The sequence below is a fragment of the Semicossyphus pulcher genome, unplaced genomic scaffold, assembly GCF_022749685.1.
Source record: "Semicossyphus pulcher isolate SPU_LCO1_2020_fin unplaced genomic scaffold, fSemPul1.0.p SCAF_8, whole genome shotgun sequence".
Taxonomy (NCBI): Eukaryota; Metazoa; Chordata; class Actinopteri; order Labriformes; family Labridae; genus Semicossyphus; species Semicossyphus pulcher.
Genome location: NW_027211759.1, coordinates 23,700,939 through 23,714,075, shown reverse-complemented (window position 1 = coordinate 23,714,075; position 13,137 = coordinate 23,700,939). Strand labels below are relative to the sequence as shown.

The 13,137-nt window shown below is 41.1% G+C and overlaps 1 protein-coding gene across 1 annotated transcript in view; it reads left to right on the top strand.

Moving 5' to 3' along the window:
* The window catches only part of zfpm1 (zinc finger protein, FOG family member 1), a 79,442-nt gene that overhangs the window by 19,177 nt on the left and 47,128 nt on the right, over positions 1–13,137 (top strand). Inside the window, exon 3 of the mRNA XM_069686125.1 lies at positions 7,071–7,208. Coding sequence (XP_069542226.1) covers positions 7,071–7,208 — 138 coding nt within the window. The remainder of the gene's footprint in view (positions 1–7,070; positions 7,209–13,137) is intronic.

Below are 13,137 nucleotides of genomic sequence, written 5' to 3'. Positions count from 1 at the left end.
TGGGCAGTATTTGTCATTGTTTTGGAATGTTGCAGTAATAATAAACATACATTTGCATAAAGGAAGCATATTTGACCTTTCCCATGTTGATAAGAGGATTAAAAACTTAAAAAATATCTCTTTAAGGTAAAAAATGTCGATTAATCACGAGTTAACTTTGGACAACCAGGCGATTAATAGTGATTAAATATTTTAATCGATTGACAGCCCTAATAAAAACGTAAAAAAAACATTTGGAAATATTAAGACAAATTGCAAAATACAAAAGAATAAATACAAACATTTGTATTTATTTGTTGATTTATGTGTCAATATTTAAATATATATCTTTTAAAAATATTTTTTGAAAATTCTTTATTTTACGTATGTCATCAAGTTTATTTTTTCTGTTTATTTGTGTTCATTAAATTTATTGATTTTCACATAATGTCGTTAAAAGCCTGGGCAGGAAGACCCGCCCAAAGCCAACTGATTGACAGCTTGGGCCTTCATGGAATGAATAGAAAACATTACGTAAAGAGGTAAGGAAAAAAGGTCAAAGGATTCAAATTATATTAAATACAAAAATCTATTCAAAAATTATGAAATACATAAAAATAATAAAAATAGATTATACTTTGATCTACATTATATAAATATTTATTTTAGAATAAATGAATAAAGAAATACAGGAAAAATAAACGACTATAAATAAAAATGCGTTTAATTATATATTTTGTTATTTCTCTTTATAGTTCCACATTTTTTATTTTCTTATATATTCTTCAATTAAGTATTATGTATTTAATTTTACATATTTATTTATTTTATGGCACTCCTATGACTCCATACCAACAAACACACTCACAAACATCCCCATCACACTGTTGATTTACTCTCTCTCTCTCTCTCTCTCTCTCTCTCTCTCTCTCTCTCTCTCTCTCTCTCTCTTCTGTGGGGTTCCTCGGTTGCCCGGCGCTGCCATTATCAGTTCTCTGTAAATCAGCCATGTTTGACGAACCTGCTCTTTCAACCTGGGATCAATACCAGGTCTTTATCTGGGCCAGCGCTGGCTAATAAAGGCAAGGCCCCTTATCCACCATCTGGGAGAGAGAGACACACACACATGTACACACATACACACACACACCCACACAAACACACACACACACACAAACACACACACACACACACACACACACACACACTGGCGATAACCGCCCTGATAACTTTAGCACGAAAAACACATTCTACCAGTAACAGGACCAGCACTCTGTTGTCTCCATCACACCTCCTCCTCCCTAACCTGAGCCTGTATATTCATGCTGAACAATAAATCCACACACACACATGCGAACACACACACAACTTTTGATGGGAAACTTATTTGTTTCTCTCACTGTTGTGGTGTCTTGACTCTTCTCAGAATCGCTCTACAGTTGCAGAAACAAGTAAAGGTCCTTTTTCATAACAAGGAAATCTCCCTTTTTCATCACAGGAAACCTGATAAAATCCACTTCTGAGCTAATTAGTCACTGTGTAACCTCCTGTTGACCTCTGATCGTTGTGCTCTTATTTGGGCCAATCAGAAGGATTTTACTTTTCATCAGAATCTGATCGGTTATAGGGGAAGTTTGTGTGATGCATAAAAGTTGTTATCTCTTAAGTTCTATGATGGATAAGATTGTACGTACGTATGCAGTCTTGCAAAAATCATCCCTTGTATAGTCAGTAACAGAGTTTATTTAAAACATTGAATGAAACTGTGATAAAGGAGAGTTTTATTTAACAGTGATTGTGCATAAATAGAAAAATAGTTTGGCCATGAAACATTACATGTACGCGTTCTCCTGTGGCCAACACATTTTTTCCACATAGTGCGAGCCTCTTCAGATTTATAGTTCCACAAACACCCTGATTCCTTCATGCGCGCCTTAGTGAAAGCCAATACGTCATGTCTAAAGCTGTTGCAGCGAGGGAAGGAATCGTTATAGTGGAGGAATATTAAGCAGACACACTAATATTCTTTTCTGCAACTCTGATCAGCAGAAAACTTAGAGTTCCAGTTAGCCCAATAGCTGCCCTCGACCTTTGCACTTCCTCACATCAGAGGAATATTAAACATAAAATTCACACAATTTTTCATGTTTATTTCCTGACAGGCCTGACAGCCTTCTCATATTTTGTTCAAAATGTAATATTTCAGATTTTTTTTTAATGTATCCATGGCCGAATCAGACACAATCATGGCTGCTATGGAAATTGGGGTAGGGGTTGGAACAGGCTGTGAGAGAACATTTACTATATGCAAAAAACATCTGTTATGAAAGTTAGAATCTCGAAGACCTCAGTTTCATTCTCTTTGGCGCCACCTATGGTGATAAACGGTAATTGCGGGAGCACACTTCCAAGATATCCAGACAGTGTTGCATGTGTGACGTCCACGGTTGGCTCCGGTTGTAACTCATGATTTTCCTCGCTGACGGTCGCTTTCCGTTTTAGACTGTTGGCCTTCTTCTAGCGTCAAATTTGTTTCCTTTTCTTTGGATTTTCACTTATTTTTGAAGTTGTATCTGTAGTCATCGACCTTTTCTTTGTTTGTTCAGCCGTAGTAGATTACTGTTTACTCACAACACTTGCAGAGACCGGAAAAGCAGCCGCTTAGCTCCGCCTACCCTCTCTGGCAGACCAACCACTGCTGGCTGATGGAAAACATGTCACTAACTGGGCGCTGCTTGTGATTTTTTTCTGTGAAAGTCGCACCAGACACCCAGTCTGTAATACTGCAAATGCAAAGGCTTTCATCAGTGGGCCATAGGCTCAATCTCCATTGTGTTACCTCATTCAGCGATAGATAGTGACTTAACAGACATTTATTTAAATGAAAATCTTCAAGATTATTACTTTAATTTTAGTAAATCAAACATATTTTTATTTTTTAATTTGGGCCACCTAAAATGAATTTTGGCCACCAAATGTAGGGGCTTGGTGGCCCATTGAGGCCAGTCCCTAAATGTATTAGCCTGTATGCCTCATGCAGTATATTTGCTAGAGTTAGCTGGCCGTAGGATATTTATTATCCGTAGTTTCAGATTATTGTGCCCACAAAGCCCTTCTCAGACATGGGATACGTCTTTGAGGTTTGTGTTTGTGTGTTTTTTATGGCGCTCTTTTGACTCCATATGCTGAAGAACAGAACATCTGTTCTATCTGTTACAGAGAAAGCTTTTCGCCATTCAGATGTAGGTGATGTCTATGTTAGTGCTACTCATTTAAGTCATTGTCTATTTTACACCTTACAGAACAGAAGTGTAGAACAGATGTGAAATGGGATTTTATTGTTAATATCTCCTAATAAATTTGATTTTTCTCTCACATTAATACATAACATACTGTGGCTCAATGGAATCAGTCCAGGACCTTCACTTTGACACTCAAAATTGGAAAATTGGAAAGACAAATTGGAAGACTGGATCCCTTTCCTTTGTCCAATTCCCTTTAGCTTCATTGACCAACATGGACACTGTATGAACACGTATTCTGACTGCGAGGGGAGGAGTGAAGAAGAAGACAAAAGAAATTAATCTATTCAGAGGGAGGAGACACAGAAATACAAAGAGGGCTGTAGAAGTTAGGAGGCGAGATTGTTGGGTGACTTTGCCCTGCAGGTGTGACAGGGGAAGTTCAGCTTATCAGATTGATGGAGACTGTCTCGCTGTGGGGTGGGGGGGAGAGGGGGAGAGAGGGAGTGAGGGGGTGGTTGGCAGAAAAGTGTCTGTCGACTCCTCCTGATACCTGCCTCCCTGTCTGAGATGATATGGGAGATAATATTGATAATATTAAACGCAATAACTGTGTCTCCAGCTCCCCTCCCTCGCTCCAGCCCCTGCAGGATAAAATCAATGTGCCATTCAATGTGATTTATAGCTGAAAATAATGGCACTGTTTAGGCAGGGGGAGGTGTGTGTGTGCTTGTGTGTGTGTACTGTATGTATGAGCTTTTGCATGGAAAGGTGGACGTGACGTGAAGATGGATGATATGTGTATGTGAGCTTCTCCCTCTGTGTGTGTGTGTGTGTGTGTGTGTGTGTTGATTTATTTGACGATGCAGATGCAATCTCTCAACTGTTACATTAATAACAGTGTGAGTGTGAGGGCGTCACGTGGTGGTTTATGGCTGGTATCGATCGGCCGTTATCGCTGTTTATCGGAGCGGGAATGCAAGGGTAAACACAGGCTTTGTGCAGACAGCGGAGGTGTTATCGGGGTGGTGGCTGAGGACAGGGTGGGATTCGAGGGAGAGCACAAAAGTGGAGCTAAGGAGGAGGAAGTAAAGAGGAGGGCAAAAGGTGGGAGGAGGAGGTGTAGGACAGAGATTCGGACAAAGAACAGAGTGTGTATTATACAATTATAATGTCTGTGGAGCATTTTTGGAATTAACTTTAAAGTTTTCCCAGCAGATATATTGTTCCGATGTATTTTGTAAATGTTTAACTACACAACATTAGAACGTGTGTACTGAGCTGCATTTTACACTGCAGACATGTAATGCCTCCCAAACACTAGAAGACTTTGAAAAGACTTTAAAAAGGACTTATACCCCATTACATGCAAAGACATTTTAGTTGCAGACTATAAGATTTTCCCATCATGCTCCTGGTGGAAATTTACAAGAAGGAAATCAAACAACGGAGCAGAAAGCAGCCTTTTGTCATAGACTGTAAGAAGTGGATGTAGCCACCTTAGTGCATCCATAGGTCTGTGAACTGTCGTTTTGAAGCCTGCTGTATGGCACTGTAGCTGCCACCATATCTGGAAAAGGTGGACAAGCCAAGTTATCAAAGTCATAGAGTCTATGCCCAAGGCTTACTCATTAGCTGGCTAATTAGATAGCTTACCACATGGTTTCCCACAAACTGAGACTTGCTTGTTGTTGTAACTACACTGTTTATTTATTGAACTTTAAAAACCTAAGAGAGCAAACTGGCCACTCTTTCTCTGCTCACTGGCCTGTTAGTAAAAATCAAACAGAAATCCATATATTTGTCTGATATTTGATTGAAAAGTTAAAAAAAGTTCCACAAAAGGCACCACCAGAAACTGAAGCAGCTTTTGGCCAAAGCTAACCACAGTTAGCTGTGTTAGCATTATTAGCTAGCAGGCCTCTTGTGAAGCATTTCTTTCCTCCCTACTTCTTCAGACTTTCTAAGGTTCACCAGAATTAGCCGTGGCTAAGCTAACAACATGTCCAAACAGCAAGTGAGTGTCCAACTATGGCATGACATTCAGTTCAGCAGTTAGTACACAGTGACAGCAGCCCTCTTTGGAGTACCCTCCATGTTTGCTAGCTGCTTGGTTTGCTTCTTCCTGTTTGGTGCAAGGTTCATGTCTTTGAGCCAAGACTTAAAACTTACTATAATATTAGACATGTTTTAATTTATTGGACGTTAAGACAAGAAAAAAAACGACTTAAGACAGCTTGTACTGAGTTTGATGACTATCTCACATCAAAAAGCTCCTGCATGGTTTCATTCTGACTTTGCAAAATTGTCTGTGAACTTGTCTGCCAACTAAATCTAAAGGTCATAAGTTTCACTGTATTTGCGACAAAATAACTGTTGTAGTTATAACATTATTAGCGAGATTAATAGTGAAACGTTAATGATAAGTTTCCATGCATCTTGAGTCAGCCTAACCCTTGGCCTGATAATGATGCAAGAGCAGAGAGCAAGAAGAGAGAGATCTTCAGCTGAGATAGCTCGAGGTGCTGTGATGTAACTATTAATCTAATCTAACTAATCATGAGTCCCGCTAATAGGGAGGGACCCGGCAGTGTGATGAACCGGCTGATACCAGCGGCGCAGGCAAAGTTCAGGGTTCACATACTGTATATAAACACATCATATGCACAGACACACGTCCAGCCACGTGCAGAACCACACACTGATCTCTTTGATCAGCGAGCAGGAGGCTCTGTAATCAGCTTGATCAATGGCAGGGATATCAGTGCTGATTAGAGGAACACAGGCAGCCTCAGTCTCTGCTGAAGGTGACAGGCCGCGGGGATGAAGGGGAGGAGATGGAGAGATAGAAGAGGAGAAAAAGATGGAGGTGAAGATGAGCACAGTGAGACCTAGTGAGGAGAAAGCAAAGAAGGGATGGTCTCGAAGAAAGGATGAAAAAGTGGTGGAGGACGGGTGGAAGGAGACAAAAAAGTAAGGCAGAGACGTTGTTTCTGATGAGTCTTTGATTCTCCACAGTTGCGATGACAATCAAAGGGTCCATCTCTGCGTGGCGAGGTGTTGTGTTACAAAGCTCAGGGAGTCATTTCACTGCTGCCTTTGATCTACAGACAGGAACAGCCTCTGCCCAGACATACGCACACACACGTATACACATTTAGACACACACAGGTTTCAATCACAGACTGTATGTGAGAAGCGGATGAAGCCACCTTCCATCTGTTTGTGGACTGCCTGTTTTGTATGGCCAGAAGTGACCATATTTGGAAAAGGTGGACAGGCTGGAGGAGCCAGGGTGGGCAAACACAGACCTATCAAAGTCATACAGTCTACGCCCAAGGCTAATTTATTAGGTGGCTAATTAGATAGCTAACCACATGGTTTTCCACAAACTGAGACTGATGTGTAGTTGTAACTACGTTGTTTATTTATTGTTTAAAAAGCTATGAGAGCTTGTGGAATGAGAAGTTCCCAGAAACAGGGATAAGAGAGTCAAGGTCAGCGACTCGTGGCTGAAGTGAAACCGAGCAGTTAGCATGCAACACCCACCTGTCCCTGAACGCAGCCAAAGCTTTAATTATGCATAATGCATAAGTCTTAATATGATGTAAAGTTAGGCATTATAACACGTAGGTCTATGGGAATAATGTTGTGTTTGTAGCCAGCCTCAAGTGGCCACTCGAGGAACTGCAGTTTTAGGGCTTCATTTTTCAGCCGTGGAGGTTGTTGGTTTGTTTCAATCTAGGAGGTGTTTCTAAAGCCAGCCACTGAAGTTTGTGATCAAGATGCCAGGAGTCGATTTAATATTTGACTGTGTTTTACATGTGACTGTTTGTATTGTGTATCTAGAGCCCAGGACTCAGGACTCTCGAGGAGGCCCCGACGATGAAGACGAGGACGGGGAGGAGCGAGGTTCGACACACAGCGGTGGGGAGGAGGACGAGGAAGGAGCGGAAGACGAGGAGGTGTCACATTGGAGGGGTCCAGGTCAGTGAGATCATAGACTTACTACACATTACAGCGTGACTGATATTTTTGAGGCCGATAGCAATACAGATTTTACAGGGTTATATTTACCGATTGCCGATATGGTTGCCAGTACAGTGAGTTATTTGGCTGAAATAAATTTAAATATTAAATAGACCTTCTCTGTGAGGATTGCGTACCGACATGACGATGCAAAGGTTCTTAGAAAATCAAATCTTGTAAATCGTTGTTAACCATTCTATTGGGGACTAATCACTGTTCAGCTGTGATGCTCTGCAACGTGCTGCAGCCAGTGCTGAGAGTATTAAAAACCGTGCTGTCAGAGCGCGCTCTGCTGGACAAACTACGTAATGAAACCATTTCTCAATCACCTTGAGCATTGTCTTCAGCATTTGGAGCTCTGTAACAAAAGTATTCATAACGGCACATATCAGATACAAACATAGCTGTGACGGCACAGTTATGAGGGCAAGCTTCCCCAATTTGGAGCTTGAAATCAGTAAGTTGTCTCACTCTTTAAGACCATGCGGTAAAAATCCCCAAAGCATTCACATCAAGTGTTACTTGTTACTTGTGCACCCTGCACAAATTGTACATTTCTAGGGTAAATGGATCTCACATGTTGTCAAATTTTAAAACATGTTTGTTAAAAAGAAAGACCATGAGAAGGTGGGGTGTGATAAAGTCTCTAACTGTATTTTGGTAGATGCAGCCTTAAGACAAACTCCACTAAGGACGGACATCATTACACTTTTATAAAATAAAATAGGGGGAGGAGGTGAGAGGAGCTGCATCACACAATACACCACATACTAAATTATCAATTTAGTCAGCTTGATGGTCCCAGAGCGGAAGGTTGTCTTGCAACAATAACAAGATGCATAACAAGAGATGCACACAGGCTCGGGTACAAAAACCACAGTTGCCCTATTTCTTTTGATGTTCGACGTGAGGAAGTTAGAGTGGAAAGGAAGGGTGCAGAGGTCGAGATGGTGATACCTATTTTTTATACCTCATGATACAATTTTTAATGTATTCATTTCCAACATATTTGTTCCTGCCAACTATGACACAGTTAAAGATAAAATTTGGAGGGAGGCAGTGTGCAGTTTCTGGCATTAAAGTTGGACCTGCCTCGCTCTCATCCACCTTTAAAACCGCCACATCATTAATGTCGACTTATTTAGGACACAATCTCTTATCCTGTTAATTTAATGGTGATGATGTGCTGCAGAATGGACCACAAGGGATACAGGGATACTTACATACTGTCCTTTCAGCTCTTGTTATGCTCTCAGGATGATGCAAGCAGCTGTATGTGGCTGTGTTGTGTGTCTGTGTGTTGGACATGTTGGCTGTGTTGTGTGTCTCTGTGTTGTGTGTCTGTGTGTTGGACATGTTGGCTGTGTTGTGTGTCTCTGAGTTGTGTGTCTGTGTGTTGGACATGTTGGCTGTGTTGTGTGTCTGTGTGTTGGACATGTTGGCTGTGTTGTGTGTCTCTGAGTTGTGTGTCTGTGTGTTGGACATGTTGGCTGTGTTGTGTGTCTGTGTGTTGGACATGTTGGCTGTGTTGTGTGTCTGTGTGTTGGACATGTTGGCTGTGTTGTGTGTCTGTGTGTTGGACATGTTGGCTGTGTTGTGTGTCTCTGTGTTGGACATGTTGGCTTTGTTGTGTGTCTCTGTGTTGGAGATGTTTGCCGTGTCGCCTCTTCAGGGTCTGCTGTGTTGTCCTTCTGTTTCCCCTGAACATGAGACGTGAAAGTGACAGGCCGGAGGAAAATTTATTCAAGACGTAACAAAAACACTCACACACACACGGCTAAGAGGAGATAACAAGTAAATCGCCATAATTTTATTATTTATTTCCTCTCTTATCGAGCTTTGTTTGGTTATTTATTTCTCTCTGTCTTCAATGAGTTAAACAATGCACGAAGATTACCGCACTATCTCGCATTATTTCCTTTTCAAGCTGCGCACGTTTTATGTACGTCTGTGTGTACGCGGCGGTGAGTGTGTGTGTGTGTTTACGAGTGTTTGTGTGTGTGTGCACGTGTGTTTTAATTCCTCTGGTGGGGAGAGAGGATGTGTTCATTATCGTCCTGTCCCAGCCTCGTCCCTTTAACAGTAATTGGAGCGATATTAATTGCTGCGCGGTGGCTGGTTGATGGTAGCACCATGATGCTGCACTGATAGGGCCCTTGGTTTTTTTTTTTTCTCTCCCTTCCTTCCTCTCCTCCTCGCAAACTAACTGCTGGGTGAGCGAGGCAGAGGGATGGAGGGGGGAGGGAGGGAGTAAGGGAGGGAGATAGCCCCTCTATCAGCTCCGGAGCAGGCGCTGTCTTTATCAGGAGCACGATTGGCAAAAAGGAAACTTTGACCGGTCTGAATTTTTCTCTTATCGTCAAGCCCCCCCTCCTCCACCTCCCCTTCCTCCCCTCCCTCCCTCCCTCCATCCATCCACCTTCTCCTCCTCTGGTCTCTCCATCACCACTAACAACCCAACTAACAGCCCCCTCCTCTCCATCCATCCTCCGCCCCCTAACAGCCAACATCTCTCCCTCTTTCTCTCCATCCTCTTATTGTTTCTTCCTCCTCTTCTTCTCCGTCGTCTCTCACTAGCGTTCATACTAAATGTTCATCATGTATCAGACGTTTCCCATAAACAGATGAGCTGGAGTGTGTATTAGAGGTAAACAGGGTGTTATCTCCTCTGGGAGTGTTGGCATTCCACACGTTTCTCACTGTTGTTGCCTCTTCGACACTTCTGCTCCTGCGTGGGACCACAACTTTCTGCCTGTTAATCTGCAGGAGTTTGGCTGCTTTAAGGACACTCGTGCCTGTGGTGCAACAGTCGAGTCAAAAGTCTTTATACGGCATGTTTCATACGACAAGTGTACGTCACTGTCAATCGTAAAGGTCACACAGCAGTTATCACTACTCTTAACACTTACACCTCATAACAGTTGTGCTCAGACAACTATCAATTTAGAATCTTTTGAATGTAAGGATTTCCTGCTGATGAAGTGTGAGCGTCATGGACAAAATGTAAGCTACATTTGGCTTTGAATAATTCTGATTGGCCTTTCTTTTGTCTTTTTTATGACCTTTCTTGAATAATCAATTCATTGATTTACCCTGACTGGGGTAGCCACAGACCCCAGAGGTACACTTGTCTCACAGGTGCTTTATTCTGTCATTTCATTCCAGTACAAATTTGTAAATCAGTATGTTCCTGATGTGTCATGTAGTAAATGGTAAATGGACTATACTTATATAGCGCTTAGTCTTGTGACCACTCAAAGCCCTTTTACACTACATGTCACATTCACCCATTCACACTCACATTCCAATCTCCAATCAGGAATGAATCCTTCATGCATATTCACACACCGGTGGCAATGCCTTCAGGAGCCATTGCGGTTCAGTGTCTTGCCCAAGGACACATCGACATGTACACTGTAACAGTCAGGGATCAAACCACCAGCGAGGGCCGAACGATTTAAAAAAATATATCAGATCGCGATTATTTTGACTTGTATTGCAATTTTGAAAAGATTTGCGATATTAAAAGGAATTATTATTTTTGCATCATTATTCTCATCTTCATTGAAAAACACTCATACCCCGATGACGATGCCTTCAGGAGCAATGTGGGGTTCAGTGTCTTGCCAAGGACACTTCGACATGTGACTGTCACAGTCAGGAATCGAACCGCCAACCTTCCGATTGAAAGACAACCCACTCTTTAATATTTCTTTTATACTCATCCTTTTTCTGCTGGTGTATCTGCACCTTATTTACATCCATGTCTCTCTCCGTCCTCTTCATGTCTTCTGTAGTGTCTCCTCACAGCTCCGACAGTCTCGTTTCCTTTCCTCTGTGCATTCATCACAGTGTGAAAATATACAAACTACATTTTCTACACTATATTATACATGCACAGAATATTTCACTTTTAAATTCATGCAGTTTTATTCAGATAAAAGTCTAAATTCCTTGGAATTTAATCTACTAATTGTGTTTCTAATGTAAAAAAAAAAACCTGATGTTGTCGTTTGAAAGACAAAAATTCCCAGATATGAAAACGTTCATTTCTCTTTCTGTGCACAGTTTGTGTTCCAACCTTCTGATGATAATCTCTTCAATTATTCAAATAATCTCCTCAAATAATTCTTTGTCGCCGTCCTAACCAAAGACTGATACGGACATAAAACAGAGAAAACAACAACACAACATTTAAATTCGTCCTATCTGCCTGTTTTTTTTTCCCGCCTGCTTAAAGATAAAACGTTTCATTACTGGACACAACGTTTCTCAGTCGACATGTCTCACTCTGTGTCCTCACTGTGTAATGACTTGTTTGTGTGTCACTCTGAGGAAAGTCCTGAGTCATAGATGAAAGTCAAGACGATTCTTTGTCCATTGTTTTTTTTTATTTTCTGCGAACAGCGGCTCACACATCGTCTTTGTGGCTTCCATTGATATGAAAAAACATTAGAATTAAAGAGATGATAAACTTGGGATGGATTAGAGGCTTCAGCAATTTTCACTTTCTTTCCTCCAGTGTGCAGTTTGTCTTAAAACAATCAAGATGATGTCTGTCCACATGTGTGTGTGTGTGTGTGTGATGGTGGCATGGTGTCTAGGTGGGAGCTGGTCCCTATCAGGGATGGCATGATATGCTAAAGCCGCCTTTTTAATCTACAGTGTGTCCATGCTGCATGATATGCAAAATAAATTATGAAGAGAAGAAAAAAAAAGAGGAACTATCTTCTGAATGACCTTGCAGGCTGGAGGGTTCGATATTTTCTCCCTCGCTGCTTAAAATTCTTGATATGCAAATGAGTGTCACAGTAATCCCCTGTCATTCGCTGGCTGCCGGTCCCCCACACATTCCCTGCTGCCAGTATAACAGTGCAGAAAACCATTGTCGCTAAACGGTCAGAGTGTTATATATCCACAGAACAATCCTCATATTAATTCATATGAATGTCATTTTCTCAGAAGGGACACCTTCACGTTTACCTTAATAAGGTGTACTGGTGTTTAGATCTGCTGACCGGGACGATAGAAGAGATAAACATTATGACAGTATATACTGTATGACTTCACCCCAGGGTGCTCATGCTCCTCCAAATAAGGTGTTGTTTTCATTTATATTCAAATTCGCTTCCTCCCCCTGTTAGACGACCTGCCATAGATCCATCATCGCGCTGAGTTCAGCTTAACGACAGGCGTCTGCTCATAGTTGTTGAATTAATCAGTCATTTAGTGATGGACACACAATTTTCAATCAAATTGCTGCCTTTAGTTTGTCTGATGTGATTATTAATTTATCAGAATCAGAATTAAGTTTAAGGTTTACACCTACGAGGACTTGACTTGTGTTTAGGTGCAGAACACAGAAGTAGAATGAAATAAGTAAGACACTACCGAGCAGTGGTACTCCCACTGTCTGGGAACTTAAATAGAATAAGTTGAAAAAAAAGACAAAAAAATAAAATATTCAAAAAAGCAATATAATACAAAATATGTACAACAGGTGTAATTAAAGAGCCCATCACAAATCATTTTAATACTTAAATTGGACAAAATAAGCTGATAAATAACTGAACTTGGTCAGCTTGGCTGAGAGGAAGCAGTAACAGGCACTCAGTTTATACATTAGAACGTTCAGTGTTTGCTTTAACACCAAGTTATGAATCTTAGATACTAAAAGCTATTTACATAAACTCAAAGATATGAAGCGTAAATGATGTCATGGTTTGTATGTGTATGTGTTAATATGTTATAATTTGCCTAGAGATTGTCCTCTCCATGACGAAGGAGTGCAGCCAACATTCTTTGTATCGTCGGTTAATTGAAGTATAATTGAATAAAACGTCAGAGAACAGTGGAAATAATCATCGTAGTTTCCCAAAGCCCCCAG